At 37.5% G+C, this 16,276-nt stretch overlaps 1 protein-coding gene across 1 annotated transcript in view; it reads left to right on the top strand.

Moving 5' to 3' along the window:
* LOC311260262 (uncharacterized protein) overlaps positions 1-16,276 on the top strand; it is a 61,493-nt gene that overhangs the window by 1,715 nt on the left and 43,502 nt on the right. The window contains exons 2-13 of the mRNA XM_084357876.1: positions 359-620; positions 933-961; positions 1,414-1,729; positions 2,001-2,041; positions 2,167-2,455; positions 3,236-3,286; positions 3,534-3,577; positions 4,304-4,595; positions 4,744-4,787; positions 5,265-5,550; positions 5,933-5,976; positions 6,368-6,653. Of these exons, the coding sequence (XP_084214002.1) occupies positions 368-620; positions 933-961; positions 1,414-1,729; positions 2,001-2,041; positions 2,167-2,455; positions 3,236-3,286; positions 3,534-3,577; positions 4,304-4,595; positions 4,744-4,787; positions 5,265-5,550; positions 5,933-5,976; positions 6,368-6,653 (1,975 nt within the window). The 5' untranslated portion in view covers positions 359-367. The remainder of the gene's footprint in view (positions 1-358; positions 621-932; positions 962-1,413; positions 1,730-2,000; positions 2,042-2,166; positions 2,456-3,235; positions 3,287-3,533; positions 3,578-4,303; positions 4,596-4,743; positions 4,788-5,264; positions 5,551-5,932; positions 5,977-6,367; positions 6,654-16,276) is intronic.

A 16,276-nucleotide genomic window follows, 5' to 3' on the forward strand; every position in this document is an offset into this window, starting at 1 on the left:
AATCTGATTAGCAGTTATAGATATATATATAAAAAAAAAGCCCATAATGAGCTTGAAGGCACATTGTTTTACATTGGAAACAGTTGTTTGATAAATAAATTGCAACGTCTAATATCTCACCACAACTGAGCAAACTATTTCTGCTGCTGAAGACTGTCATATGTAGTAAGTAAAATGGAGGTGCACTGGCCCTCGCTCATATATTATCTAAAGTTTTAAGTATGCAATCACAGTGTGTAATCGCAGGGATAAAAATAAGAAGAGTTATGTCAGTAACTCCAGCATCCTGTCCTGTACTGATATGATGTTATGTTATGTTATGTTATGTTATGTTATATTATGTCCTTTAATTTTCCAGGTGGAAACAATGTCCACTAAGAAGAGGCTTTTTGAAATATTGAATGATTTGAGCACTGAGGAGCTTGAATCATTCAAGTCACTCATTGAACTGGAGAAAGGTTTCCCACTCTTCTCAAGGGAGCAATTGAAAGTGACAAAGACACAGGACATTGTGGAGCTAATGGTGAAGACGTACAGCCAGGAGTGTTTGGAGTTGACCAAACATGTTTTAAAGAAGATGAACAGGACTGATCTGGTGCAGAGATTTATTGACACCGAAGGTAAAGCAAAGAAATATGTGAAAAACACAACACTGTCACACGCTCGCATGCAACTCATTTGTTTTATATTTTATTATGTAAAAATAGGAAAGTACATCAGCTGGAGTACTTTTTATCATATATTAAGTGTGTACCTATTGCAACAGATATATCCAAATCCATTTAACACTTTGGGAATTATTTAAGAAACTACATTTTACTATCATGTCACTGTCACTTTGTAATTAAACCCTTTAAATCCTTTAAATCCTAAATGTTCATTAAGCCTGAAGTTGAATTAATTACTAAGAAGTCTTTCCTCCCACCCCCCAGAGAAACAGTGGCCTTCAATGATGCAGAGAGTGAGTATGTCACATCACTCTCACTTCACACAGGGCAGCTTTTATCCAGTAGATGAAGACGTGTTGAATCTACATTTAGTGCAATATACAGTACATTTTTCCTTGTTTTTAAAACTGTGACAGGGTTAAAAAAAATCATAATATTTAAAAAATCATTTTAGAAGAAAGATGAAACCCCTTCGTCCTAGTATAGTATAAACAAGCCGGAGCATTTTCTTCCCTGTACCAGAATGATAATTGGTGCAGCGAGAGCCTTCTCCAATGCTGACACAATGCTACAGAGAAAAGCCCGGCTATGGGAGACTATCAATTCTGTGATGTTTTTGTGTGATATGGATGATTCTCTTACCACATCAACATTTCTAAAACGCAAACATTGAGGAGATGGGAACAGAAAAATCTGTGATCATCCTTACACCTATGACCATGAACATTTTCTCTGAATTTACCAGGTGGAAACGATGCAGTCTGTTGCAGCGCTGCTTCTGGAAACACTGAAAGATTTGAGTGATGCAGAGTTCAAGAGGTTCAAGGGGGACCTGACTTCAGCTCTCAGCCCAGAGATTTATTCAGCCTACCGTTTGAGACGGCGGACAGCAGCCAATGACATCCCAATGCTGCTGGCAATAGCAGACATGCAGGACACAGTGTGTTTAATGGTGCAGAACTACGGTCAGAAGTCTTTGAATACGACCAAGGAGATTCTCGAGGAGATGGAGAGGACTGATCTGGTGCAGAGGTTGTCAGACAGCAGCTCAGGACCCGAAAGTAAGACACTAAAGTCAAAAACGTGTTAAAATCAACAGGCCCTTCATGTGGATCATAAGTTTAGAAGCTATGTCTTCTTTTTTTGTATGAAACATTCAAAAGAATAACATGATCTGTTATGTAGAGGAAAGAAACAATATATATTTTATGACTGTTGTGAAGTATAAAAATATCTGAGGAGAGGAAGTACAATAAAAAAAACTTATAACAAGGTTTGAGTTTAATTTCTTTGTATTTGATCTTTTTAACTTTATTTTCTTTTTCTCCTCAGAGAATCACTCCAGTGAACACCAGTCTGCTCTGATCCACAAAGTGAGTAACGTTATATCTGACCACGCAAAGTACAGTTTTTATTCAATGAGATTCAGGTTGTAAAATCATATCAACACTAATGATCATTATATTTTCTTTATGAACATATACCTGGAATTTTACAGGTGGTGACGATGGGGGCTGTTAAAGAGCTGCTTAAGGAAACACTCAATGATCTGAGTTATGAGGAGTCAAAGACCTTCAAGTGGTTTGTGCAGTTCACATTCTTCCAGAGGAGCCTTCCAGATATCCAATTCAGACAAGCGCAGATGGCAGACAGGACAGACCTACTGGTGGATTTCATGGTGAAGACATGCGGTCAAAAGTCTGTGGAGGTGACCAGGGAGGTTTTAATGGACATGAACCGGACTGATCTGGTGCAGAGGCTGTCAGAGACCAGCTCACCACCCAAAGGTATGATAAAGAGCACAACTGTCAGACTAATCTATAATAATAAATATGTGTGGTTACAAAATCTTTTAAACTCTGGTGCAAAATATTAGATATATCTTCTGGTATAAATCAATACAACAGCACCGTATAGACCTGCCACGACAGCAAAAATACCAGAGTGGAATCATCACCTGTCAAACACAGTCAACAAAACCGAACCATAGAAACTTTACAGTCGGTTGTAAGCCATCTTAAGAATAAGGGAATGTGTTTCCTCCTCTGTTAAATCAGATCTTGAATTCAAAGTAAAGATGTTCTGAGTGGTTAATGAATTAATTTGGTCCTCTTTTGTATATAATGTCTTTTCAAAGGTTTCTTAATGCATTCTTCTTTATTGTTTCACATGTTCTTGGTTTTGGTCCATTGAATTTGTTTATTTGAGTTCATTATTACCAGTCTTATATTGTTAATGGCCTGATAGGAATCTGGCTAATGTTGTCGACATAATTTCACATGAATCTGTTGAATTGTCTTTTTGTATGTCTTTGCTTTGACGTACACTACACTCCTCTGTGGAGAGAGATAGTCTGTGCAAGTTAATTAATTACAGTGTTTTCTCATTGATTCCCTCTGTGATCTCTGTAATCATGACTTCCTACTGCCTTCAGTTGACACACCTGAAACTGAAACATTAAAGGCTTTTTATTCTCAGGACTCAGTATTATACTCAAGTCAAGTACACATAAAGGTTACACACAGTATTTATTAATGCAATAACAGTTGTCATTAACTGTGTTGCAGCTGCTGCAGGATCATCAGCTGAAGTGTTTGGTGTGAATACCACAGAGAAAGGTAGGTGACCTGTATGAATGAATTAATGTGTGAAATGAGTCCTGTAGTTATTTTAATCCATATGTCAGTGTATGAACATTTAACACAGTTTAATAGATAATAATAAAGTGTTTATCGGGAGAAACTTGATATTGATTTTCATGATGTTTGTATTAAGTAGATTTTCTGGACATTTTACAATAAATCATTAATATTAGAATCATTATATGCTCATGGTCTGATTTTTTTATGTTTCCTCTCTGCTCAGAGAAACACTCTGTGGAAGAAGATTGGCCTGCACTGATCCAGAAAGTGAGTGATGTCACATCTGTCTGACTTTAAACTTAAGCTAAGATAATTAATCTGTTAGCTGATCAACATTTTGATCAGTAAATTAATAAATCAATTGAGTATTTTTTTTTTTAAATCCAAACAACACTCTCTGGTTCCAGTATCTGTGAGGATCTTCTGCTTTTCTCTGTTTTGTGACATTATAAACTGAATATCTTTGGGTTCTGGGCTGTTCGCCGAAACAAAGCAAGACATTTGAAGACATCACCTTCAACTTAATGAAACTGTGATGTGTACTTTTAACGACATATATGACATTATTTTATTATAATTTGTTATAATAATGGTTATTTGCAGTGCTACTTTAAACAATACAGATCAAAGTAAGAAAAAATCATCCTCATCTTGAATATTATGAATGAAGAACAAAAACATTTTCAGAACTGAAGCTGCACAGTTTGTTTTGTGTTCACAAGCAGGTAGTAAAATAAAAAAGTCATGAACCTGTAAACAGAAATAAGATAACTATAAAAGAAGATAAAGGTAAATGCATACACATAATAAAACAGGTATATGTGATCAATTGAACAAATACTATCTATTGTATCATCACCTTGTGCTGATGTACTCTTACCATATCCACATTTCTTAAACACAGACATTGATGAGATGTGAACAAACATTTGTAATCATCCTTGCTGAGAAACTGTATTTTAATCTCATGAACATTTTCTCTGAATTTAACAGGTGGAATCGATGGAGTCTGATATAGAGCTGCTTTTGGAAACACTGAAAGATCTGAGTGACGCAGAGCTTAAGAGTATCATGTTGAACATCCGGAGGCTTCCTCACGTCCAAACGCATTTATACAGCTCAGATTTATACAGGCAGATGGCGACAACAGACATACAGGACACAGTGTTTTTAATAGTGCTGACCGATGGCCAACAGTCTGTGGAGACAATCAAGGATTTGTTAGAGAAGATGAAGAGGACTGATCTGGTGCAGAGGTTGTCAGACAGCAGCTCAGGATTCAAAAGTAAGACAGTAAAGACAAAAACATGTAAAAATAAATCATAAAAATGGTGCATACAAGACTGAATCTTGTGTCTTGTCTCACATTGTTCATCATCAGATGTTACACCAGTCATCAGTTACGAGTGACTTTCTGCCTCTTCTCTCCTCAGAGAAACACTCTGCAGATGAACACCGCTCTGCACTGATCCACAAAGTGAGTAATGTCACATCTGACTTCATACAACACAGCTTTCCTTCGACAGCTGTTAAAAATGATCATCATATTTAACATTTTAAATAATGATATGACACAAACTGATGATTTACTTACTTGTATCTTTATTTATATGATCACTGAAGCTACATTCAGGTCAGGCTCTTTGGCAGTAATTTTATACAACAATAATGATATAATATCTTTACCACTGAGGATGAGATGAGGAAATGTCTGCATGTACCTTTTTGCTGGCTTTTTCGTAAAACAGTTTGAAGGTTTCAAAAGTTTGAAATGTTTTTCCATCAGAAACATCTATTTATTGTATTTTAACCTGAGCATAAAGGAAATATATGACATGAAATAATGAATTATTTTTTTTTACCATCTACAGTGACATTGATGAGCTTTAAAGAGACACATTTGTGTCTCCCAGTGGATTAATTAAATGTCTCATGAATGTATTGATTATTTCAGGTAGCAACAAAAGGGGCTGTTCGACAGCTGCTTTTGGAAGCTCTGAATGATTTGAATGACGAAGAGCTTCATGAATTCAAGGAATTCCTGCAGTCAATTGTCTACCAGAAGGACCTCCCAGACATCTCATGGATGTTGAGTTACACAGCAGACAGAGCAGTAACAGTGAGTCAGATGGTTCAGATCTACGGCCAACAGTCTGTGGAGTTAACCAGGGAGGTTTTCATGGTCATGAAGAGGACTGATCTGGTTCAGAGGTTGACAAAGCCCAGCACAGGACTCAAAGGTAAAACAAAGAAGACCCCTGTCACATCACAGAATCATGTGTATCTCATCAATGTCTTCAATATATATTATAATTCATAATAAACAAGTAAATCTGCCTGAGTTCAAACTCTGTGTCATCATCAATGTGGAATATAGTAAATGGGAGGCAGGGATCAATAAATCTTTGACAAAATAATGAATTAAATCAACAACTCACAGTCAGACAGTCTCAACAAAAGGTGAATGATAAAAGTTAAATAAATGTATTTATATTGTGAAGATGTGTATGATGTCATTTTACATATTCTTTTCATTTGATTTCCTTTTTAAGTAACTGAGCCTTATTAAAGTTATTAAAACTGTCCATGCATAACTAGAGTATAATCCTCTTTTCTCCTCAGAGAAACGCTCTGTGGATGAACATCGACCTGCACCGTCTGAGAGAGTGAGTCTGACTTCACACATCACAACTTTCATTAAATAGGTGCAGGTTGAACACATCTTTATTTTGAACATTTTAAAGGATGACACAAACCAAACCAATAAATATAAATATAAATATTGGAAGTTTCTCAGAGCGTTGAGAAATGATGTTATCCGCCACTGATGGTATGATAGATCAATACTAGACAGCTCTAATAACCCAGACCACGTTTACAGTAACATGGATATGATGTGTTAGATCATTTGGTAGAAATCACTTTATAGGAATCAAAGGGTAAATTAATAAAGGAAATCATATTTTGCTTTGATGCTAAAGTAACTAATAAAACTGATAAAAATGCAAATCATTGAGAAATTACACATTTGCTTGATTTATCCGTTGATTTTTTCAGGTAGCAGCAAAGGCAGCTGTTAAAAAGATTCTTTTGGAAACCCTGGAGGGTTTAAGTCACACAAAGCTCAATAAATTCAGGTGGTTGCTGCAGTTTGCGCACTTCCAGAGGAGCCTCCCACAAATCAACTGGGTGAGGAGTCGACATGGCTTGGCAAATCCACTAGTGCATCTGCTGGTGGAGACCTGTGGCCAGCAGTCTGTGGAGGTGACCCAGGAGGTTCTCATTGACATGAACAGGACTGATCTGGTGCAGAGGTTGTCAGAGGCCAGCTCAGGACTCAAAGGTCAGAGAAAGAAACATCACACAACCATAATATTTCCCATAAATCAATAATAACTATAAATAGATCACACAAGTGATGTCTACACCATAACTATAACAGTAATAACAGTGGTGAATGATGTCACTGGGATCACTTTTAGAGCGATTTGTTGAACGATAGAAAGGATAGAAACAAAGAACAGACAATCTAAATTTACAAGGTGTCACATTCACAACTTGTGAAACTCTATTGTGACGAACAATTAGGCTGAAAATTACACATTACAAAACCTGAGACATACTGCTGAACAGTCTTTGTTGTTGATCTGATGATTTTGACTCATACAAAAGTATGAATGAAATTTGTCTTAGAGGTAACAACTCTTATATAGAGTGTTGGATTTTACAAACTCCTCTCAACTTGGAAGAATTTCACAAACCCATATCCTTCTGGTTTTTATGTTTTGTGCCTCTGTGTAATGTACAACACAAACAGGTCATCAGTATCCACTTTCATGCTCGGTGCCACCATTTACAGAACGGACAGGAAGTTTGCCAAAACAACGACAACGCTTCCAGCAGCTTTAAAAAATTGAATTTTGGAAATGCATAGTCTCCGTGAAACATAGGCCTCACACCAATTTAAAGCTCACACACACAACAAAAACTCCTGGAGAACGTAGATCTCTCCACCACATGCGTTTATACAAGTTGCCTGGTTCCTAATCTGCTTTTTAAAAAATTCATGTGCATGATAAAAGACTGCAGACAGGGAAGTTAACAGCTGTATAAAGCAGGGCTGTAACATCAATGCCCAGTACAGTTTACATTTGTGGTGTTAGTCACTATCCAGTTGTTTACTGTAATTTACAAACATTAATAATGCGGGACAAACACAGTTATGTGACTACTTCTGTATTTTGTTTCCATATTTCTCAGTTTCAGACATCATTATTATATATAATATAATATTGCTCTCATATCAGAGCAGCGCTATTCAGGAAAATACCGAAGTGCTATATCAAGAAAACACGGAGAAAGTTACCTAATTATTTTACACAGCAACATAACATTTAAAGAAAATCCTATGTGTCTTCACAAGGGCCTTCAAGAAGCCTGGAGCATGAGGGTTGTGGAAGCACTATGGTAGTCTCTTACATTAATTCATTTGTTCAATTCATTTGTCATTTCTTCATTTGTTCAGTTACGTGACGCTGCAAAACAAGTACTTTCCACTAACTTGTAAAATGATTGTGCTCTGCAGCAGGACTCCAGTGACTGGACTAAACTTGAACCTGAAGTGAACAGTACAGATGCAGATGAGGCTCCAACTTACAGGTAAAAGTAACATCATAAATACTGCGTCACAGTGAACTGGAACTAGAGGAAATATTAAGATTGGTTCTTGAAACTCATCACACAAAGAAAACTAAAATCTTTCTGTGTGCTGTTACTGGTTATATCAATGCAAACATAAGGCACATTTATGTACATTTGTTCCACTGTGGCCATAAAACAATATTTTTGTAAACATACACAAACTCACTTGTTTTCTTGGTGGTTTCTTCCACGACTTAGCCTTCAGTCTGAAGCAGGAAACTTTGAATGCAGTGTCTCTGGTTTGCGCTGGGTCTGTAAGGAGAAGGTCAGTTTCAAGTACCAGTTTTGCCCTTGGGAGGAATCTGTGGAGAGGATGGAGAGCAGGAAGTACAGGCTTGCAGGTCCCCTTATTGACATTACAGTCAATGCTGGGAAGCTGGATGAAGTGTACCTGCCACACTGGATCTGCATAGGTAAGTGAACAAGAAAATAATAAAATACTTTTATAAACTTTAAAGTTCTGACAGCATGTTTAAAAAACTGATTTAATCCTTTTCTCCTCACTAATCATGTGTGCTTGTATTTTGTGCAGATGACAACCCTGAAATAAGAGACGAGTTTGCAGTCCTACACATCGATGACTGTGGAGACTTTGTGGAAAAAGTGGCTGAGGTCACATCGTCCCATGTCAAGTTATCAGAACCAGTTTTTTCTCCAAGAGCGGTCCTGATGAAAGTTGGTGTTCCAGTGAAAATAAACTGTTACATGTTGATATACAAGACCAACACGGCATTCCTGACGCTCCATGTTTACCTGATCCCGTGTGATCCTGGACTACAACAGGTTATTGCACATCTTACTGTCACCAGTACCAATTATAGTAAGACACAGAATGTATCACGTGTAAATTGATAAATACAGACAGACAACAATGTTGATAACTATAACCTTGTCCTTTGTTTTTTTCTTTTACAGGAACTGAACAGGAGACAGTTATCATCTGGATACAAAGCAATCCAAAAGCCAAATCCAGAGAAGTCCTTGAAAATGGGTGATCGCTTCATCCTCACAGCAGATTTGGATGATGCAAAAATTTATCCTGAGGTTTGTTTTGAACTGCTTTTAGATCTTTGGATGAACTTTGTCTCAGGATGAGTCATCTGAACAACTATTGTTTGTTTTTTAATATCACATCAGCACGTCACAAAATGATCCTGTTTTACTGACATGTTTTGGTCACATACTGCAAGTCCCATTGCCCTTTCAACCTGGACAAATAGAATGGCAATCAGTAGAGTGCATACCTCCGCCAAGGCCCAACAGTTCCCTCTTACAGGTTTCTATCCCTATTTATAAACTCATGTTGGCTGAAAAAAGACTTCCCTCTATGGAAACATTACGTAAATCTGCTAGATGTGGTGTTCTCACTATCATCACTATTTACTAAACCACATTAAAAAAAAGAGAGAGCTGGTTCACTTTAGCTTGACTTTCCTCCATTTCCCTTATTTCTTCTTTATTTCTTTTTGCAGGACTTAAAGCTCAGATATAAAAGCAGATTCCCAAATTTCTTCGAAGTCTACATTAAAAAACCGGACACAGACTTCACGCTCAGCCTCGCACAGAAAAGCGAGCGTCAGTCTGTATGGACCCGTGAAATCCGAAAAGGTCAGTTTTCAATAATAACACAAGAGTTTATCTACACAGCCACTTTGTTTTAGTTAAACATACATCATTGTTGAAGCACATGTCCATTGTTAGAAAAGGATCGTGAATCATTTTCTTTAAATCTCTTTTTTTCTTTACAGATGAATACCAAAGCACCGACAATATACAAGGTAAGACATTTTAAGTCATGCGTATTTAGAGGAACCACACTTAGGATTTTATATGTAAATAGGCAATAAGGTTACAATCAGCTTTCGGTTGTAATTTGATTTCTTAAATGTCATTTAAACTACAAACCGGGAGCCAAATGTAAAAAACATTCCTACACACAATAAAGTGTACTGATGCCACTTTTCCACATGGCTTTCAGAAAGTATAAAAATCCACAGAGGGTGAGAATGTGCGTACTGGTCCACATCTTTAACACCATGCGTTTAAACAAAGTCTTTTCAGTCTGATTATTGTGATGATGTGAGGGGGCAAAAAAGTCATTTTATTTAGAGCTGTTTTTTTTTTTTTTTACTAACTTGTGCTAGGATTACATCTATAGTTTATAAAAACCTTCACTATGATTACACAGACACACAATTGTGTACAATTTCTGGATGACTGAGGTGTATGAGGAAAAGACACGTGTGAACAGACGTATGTGGAGTTTTATAAATCTGATGAAAAGACTGCGTATGCATGTGTCCTGTTTTGTGTATACACAGATTTCTACACTTGAATACACACATAGTTTTATACATTTGGCCCCTGGTTTCCATAATCAGGATTGAACATTTCACTGTCAAGTAATGTACAACAATGTTTTAAGGTGGTGATGTCTCACAGTCTCTCGTCAGAGTTCAAGGAGCAGCTTCGGAGCAGCACAGCGCTCAGTAGTGCTCAGTACATAAACTCCTGCTACATGCTGACAAAATAATCAACTGAAAATATGTTTTTATGCTAATGTCTGTTCAAAGGCAACTGTCTACTCACCTGGTTGGTGTTTGTGAAATATTTTAAAATATTAGGATATTTTTATACATCTTAGTATCTGACCTGCTGAATATCAGACGCCCCGGTGCGACCAATGAAAACACCCTGCCACCCTGACAGGTGTTTGTGATGTTTTTTGTGATGCCTGGCATTAACCTAATGAAAGTATTTTTCCTCCTCTCCGTCCTCAGTGGAGCACTTTGTGGATAAGCACCAGTGTGATCTGATCGCAAGAGTGTGCAATATAGGACCGATCTTGGATAATCTCTTCAGGGAAGGTGTAATCCAACAAGAAGACTATGACACAATCAGGACTATCCCCACCACTCAGGAGAGGATGAGGAAACTCTACAGCGGCCCCCTGAAAGCTGGAGGTCAAGCAGCCAAAGACATCTTCTGCCAAATCCTTGAGGAGAAGGAGTCATATCTTGTCACTGATCTCAGGAGGAAGGAGTCATAAATACTGTGACTGCTTTTTGACCAACCGAGAACATTACCTCTGAGCCTGGCATCGTCACACGGTAACAGAACAATGATTTAACAGCCTGTATGTATGAAAGTGTTCATCCTGGTGCTGTATCTATCTGGTCTTTTCTGTATTTGTTCTTCAGCTTGACTGTCTTCATCCTGTGATAATGTAAAATGAATCTAAAGGTGCTCAAACATTTTATTTAGGATTGTATTGGAGTTTTGTGGGCCAAATACTACCATCACATATCATGTGACTAAATGACCCGAGGTTAAATAATATATTTTACTTCAGCGTCGCTGAACAAAGAACATCAGTGTTAGTGATAAAACTACAGATTTAATAAATTAACAAAAACAATAAGAACTTTTTGAGTGCGCCTGATTTTGTTTCCCTGCAGATTTTAGATTCTTAACGCTCGTCAATCTACGAGCACTTCTAAGAGAAACTTCAGTGACACCAACAATGCTTTAAGGTGTTAAAGGTGTTCATCTCGCCTTAAGGTGCTAAGATTTACTGGTCACGCTGAAAGAAACTCATTTTCGTTTTCCACCTGAAATAAAACTCCGGAGTGGAAATCTCTAAGCCAAGTGAGACATTTTTAAAATTCAAATGTAAACTCAGGTTTGAACTTTGCACAGTAATTGTGTTTGATTTCTGCACTAAAAACTCAAAATCTTGTATTCACTTGTTTTCATTCCTTTTAAATAATCTATTTTTTAATTTCTGATTTTGATTTTATACAAATTCAATTTTGACTTTGCACTTATTTTTATATTTTGACGTGTATTTTTTTAAAAAAAGTTGTCTATCATTTGTTTAAATAATTAAATTGCCTTGATTACTTAATTCATGGTGTTTTGTGTTTATTTCTCACTAATCTAGCGACAGCACTTGATTCAGTATATTTTGTAGAATATGGCCAGAATTTGAAGGCAGCTCCAAAAACATAGGAGGCATCACCAGCGTGAACCCAACACTGCTGATCTTTGCTCGCTCTCCTTGGCTGTAACAAGTGTAGCTGAGGGTTATGGAGGGGACAGAAAAGATTAAATAACCACACGGAGGCTCCATTGTGGAAACACATGTCAACTTTTTTTGTGCAGCGCATCACATACAGAACACTTGAGGACTTTTTCTCTTCAAAATAAGAGTCCCGGCTATACCAGTGTAAACTGTGTAAAAGCATATAAGAGGAACTCAAATATATTATAACGATATTATTATTATTATTATTATTATTATTATTATTATTACGAATTGACAATATGTCTTGTTTCTTCAGACTTCAATCATCCAAACCACCAAACAACACCAAACAAGAGTCAATAGCAGAATAAGCTGTTTGGCAGAGAAGATTTGGCAAATTTTTCATGGGTGCAACCCACATACTCGGCTCTGCTGCTGATCCCACAAATGCATGTTCCTTACAAATGTGGCACAATTTAAAAGGGAAATAAACAGGCTTTCCAACTGTATAAGATTTATTGCCAAGAAGCATTGTTACAACAAAGAAATAATCTACCAAACACAAATTTCCTTACTTTTTGTGCTATGTTTATGTTTATAAACAGGCTATTATACACACAAGCCCGCACACACACACAAAATGTAATGTCTGAAATTTGTCCAATATGGAAACTGACTCACATACATACTTAACTAATACAAACATAACAGACACATTACGACAGACAGACATCCGAGCATTTATCAGTGGCCACTGTTACTTTCATGAACCTGAACTCTTTTTTGATCAAACTCAAGTTCAGCCTGTTTTAAATATCCAACCACACAGTAAATTATGAAGTAAGTTTGTCGTCAGATTCTGGATTATTCTGGATATTCTGATCCATGACTGACAGACAGAGTACAAGGCATTTACAGAGGAGACGTCATACTAGCTGTACACCTACCATCTGGTTTGGTATCTACACCAGCTCCTCCAGTTGAGGGTCCTGCAGCTGAAACAAAATTAGGGAAAATTAAAACTGTTTTACAATGGATCTGTCTTTAAAAAGTACTATGAACTCTGTTTTCATACATGCAACAAACAAATGCCTTCTTTGATGTAAAATAAAGTTGTATTCTCTTCTAGTCTTCTGTTCTACTGTAGATCATCTATTGGAGATAAAAACTTGACTGACTGAACTTGGAAAAAGGTTTCACAGTCAGATTCTCTGTTTAAATTTGGCTCGTTGTCGACAACCTGAACTCACAGACACAGTAACAGACATTTAGTGAGATGACTGTATTCGCTATATAATACCTGTGCACCTACCTTCTGCCATTGTCAAGCAGCTGCAAAGAGTTTAAGAGAAATGTAGACTTCAGAACAATGTACTGCTCTTTAACTTTTTGTACATATAAATAGTAAACAAAATGTTGTCTTGCTTTAACAATCAGAGCACAAAGAAAGCCAGATAAAAGTTATTAATTAAAACAGGCACACTCCACACATTGTCAGGCTCACTTACTACAAACTATTTATATTTGCACAAAGGAATGTGTCAATCAGAAACAGTTTATAAAGGCACTAAAAATAGTACATGGCACATAATGATGCACATGTTTGATCCACCATAAAGGTACACAGCAGTTTGTTGTAGTGTAGTAAACTATCATTTTTAACTATTGTAACCTGAGCTAAAGACACAGTTACTTAAGTCAGATCAGTCAGATAGGACAAGTGATTAAAGAATTGCTGCATGTGATTATTATTTTCATTGTAGATTGATCTGCTGATTATTGATTGATCAGTTGATACTTGTTCAGTCAAAAATCTGTCAGAAAACTGTGAAAAATAAGTGGCACTGGCAAAAAATATTAAATTTCAATTTCAAGTGACCTGAAAGAGAAAAGCAGCATCCGCCCCCCTCCCCAACACACACACACACACACACACACACACACACACACACACACACACTCTCTCTCTTTTCACGTTAACTGTCGTCTTCGTAAACACAACAACTCAACCGTCGTGTTAAAGCACTTTTAACCGTTAGCTGTCACCGTCTGTTAGAAACACGAACGTTAGCAAAGTGTTAGCTAACTCTAAACCGTCTCAACTGCTGTGAAGAGGAACTAGAGCTGTGACAGTCAAAGTAATAAAAATGAGCCAAATGTTATGATTTATTTATTATTATTTGAAAACAACTTAGTAGTAGTTTCAGTAGTTTGAGCTGAGGTTTGTTAAATTTCGCGCGTTCACAAAAAGCTCGCCCCCGAGCTGTTGTGCTCGCACTACAGAGGCACTGTGGAGAGAGCTGAGGTTCAAAACTGACTTTTGTTAGCGAGTTGTACCTGAAGATGTTGAATTGTAGAAGTGAAATCCAAATTTCATGACTGTCTAGTTAAATTTTTAAACTGGGACAACAGCACATATGTTTGTGTTTTTACCTCTTTATTAACACAACCAACTACTGTTATTTCTATCAATAAAACATATTATATTTGTGAGAGACTTTTCATTTCGAATATTATGGACTTTTGGAAGAATGCTAATTCATTTATAGGCTAAATATAAACCGCTATTTTATCATATTTGTTTTGAATCCAGCTCCATTATAGCAGGTAAAGCACATCCTGACAGCTTGGAGTATTACTGTCAGATACTGTTCCCCCTCTGTTCCATAGGAAAGGAGGCCCACACATCTTACAAATTCATACTACTGACTTCTTTCCTCACACAGATAAGTCTGTGAAAGACATTTCCTATGAAACAGAGGGGGAACAGTATCTGACAGCAAGCTGTCAGGATGCATTCCCCCTGTTGTAAATGGTCAAATTTAATGATATCAGCCTGAAAATCACAGGACTTGTCTGTTGTGGGGAAAGAAGTCAGCAGTATGAATGTTACGGCCCTGCATGTGTGTGTGCGTGTGTGTGTGTGTGTGTGCGCTTTGTCTCTTGTCTTGTTCTTCCTCTCTTCCACAGTCATTCTCCGGCCCTGGATCAGACTCCTCCCTCGTCTCTGCTGCCGGTGTCGCTCCGGATTGGTGCGGCTCCGCCGGGTGCAGGTGCGCCAATCCGAGGGCGACAATCATGGAACTGGGAGTTTTCAAATGGTCCGTCGGATTGTCAGTCGCGGCGACTGATCCCGGTGGCCAGCTCACCTCGCTTTGCAATCTGTGGTGTTCTGTGTTCTTGGACTGTGGCTTGTGTCGGGGTACTGGGCCAGGGCTAGGCTTCATTTTCAAGACAGTGCGTAAGACGTACCTGCTGTTAGTTTTCATTAGGATTCAGGGGTGCTGTTCGTTTTGTATTTTCCGTTTTACCGCCGTCGCCTGACGAAGTCAGCGTGGGTTTTATTTTTCTCTTTGATTTGTTGATTTGTTGAGATAACTCTGGAGTCAGAGTCTCTTTTGGTTATTTTTATTTCGTTGGTTTGAACAGCATCCACCGGCCTTTTTCCCCGCTCGGGCGTCCTCAGTTAATGTATTGTTTCCTCCTTTTACAAATTGTGGCAAATAAACCGTTTAAACCCAACGTTAATAACTGGTTTTATGTTACTGCCGTCCCTTAACGAGCTGGGTTGTAACAATGAACATGAAAGATGTGTGAGCCTCCTTTCATATTGAACAGAGGGCGAACAGTATCTGACAGCAATACTCCAAGCTGTCAGGATGTGTTTCCCCTGTTGTAAATGGTCAAATTTAAAGATATCAGCCTGAAAATCACAGGACTTATCTGTTGTGGGGAAATATGTCAGCAGTATGAATTTGAAAGACGTGTGGGCCTCCTTTCATATTGAACAGAGGGGGAACAGTATCTGACAGTAATACTCCAAGCTGTCATATGCTTTACCTGTTATAATGTAGCTGGATTCAAGACAAATATGATAAAATAGCGGTTTATATTTAGCCTATAAATGAATTAGCATTCTTCCAAAAGTCCATAATATTCGAAATGAAAAGTCTCTCACAAATATAATATGTTTTATTGATAGAAATAACAGTAGTTGGTTGTGTTAATAAAGAGGTAAAAACACAAACATATGTGCTGTTGTCCCAGTTTAAAAATTTAACTAGACAGTCATGAAATTTGGATTTCACTTCTACAGTTCAACATCTTCAGATACAACTCGCTAACAAAAGTCAGTTTTGAACCTCAGCTCTCTCCACAGTGCCTCTGTAGTGCGAGCACAACAGCTCGGGGGCGAGCTTTTTGTGAACGCGCGCTTCCTTCGCCCTTCGGGCCATTTC

Source organism: Pagrus pagrus (genome assembly GCF_965226575.1).
Source record: "Pagrus pagrus genome assembly, chromosome: 7".
Classification (NCBI taxonomy): Eukaryota; Metazoa; Chordata; class Actinopteri; order Spariformes; family Sparidae; genus Pagrus; species Pagrus pagrus.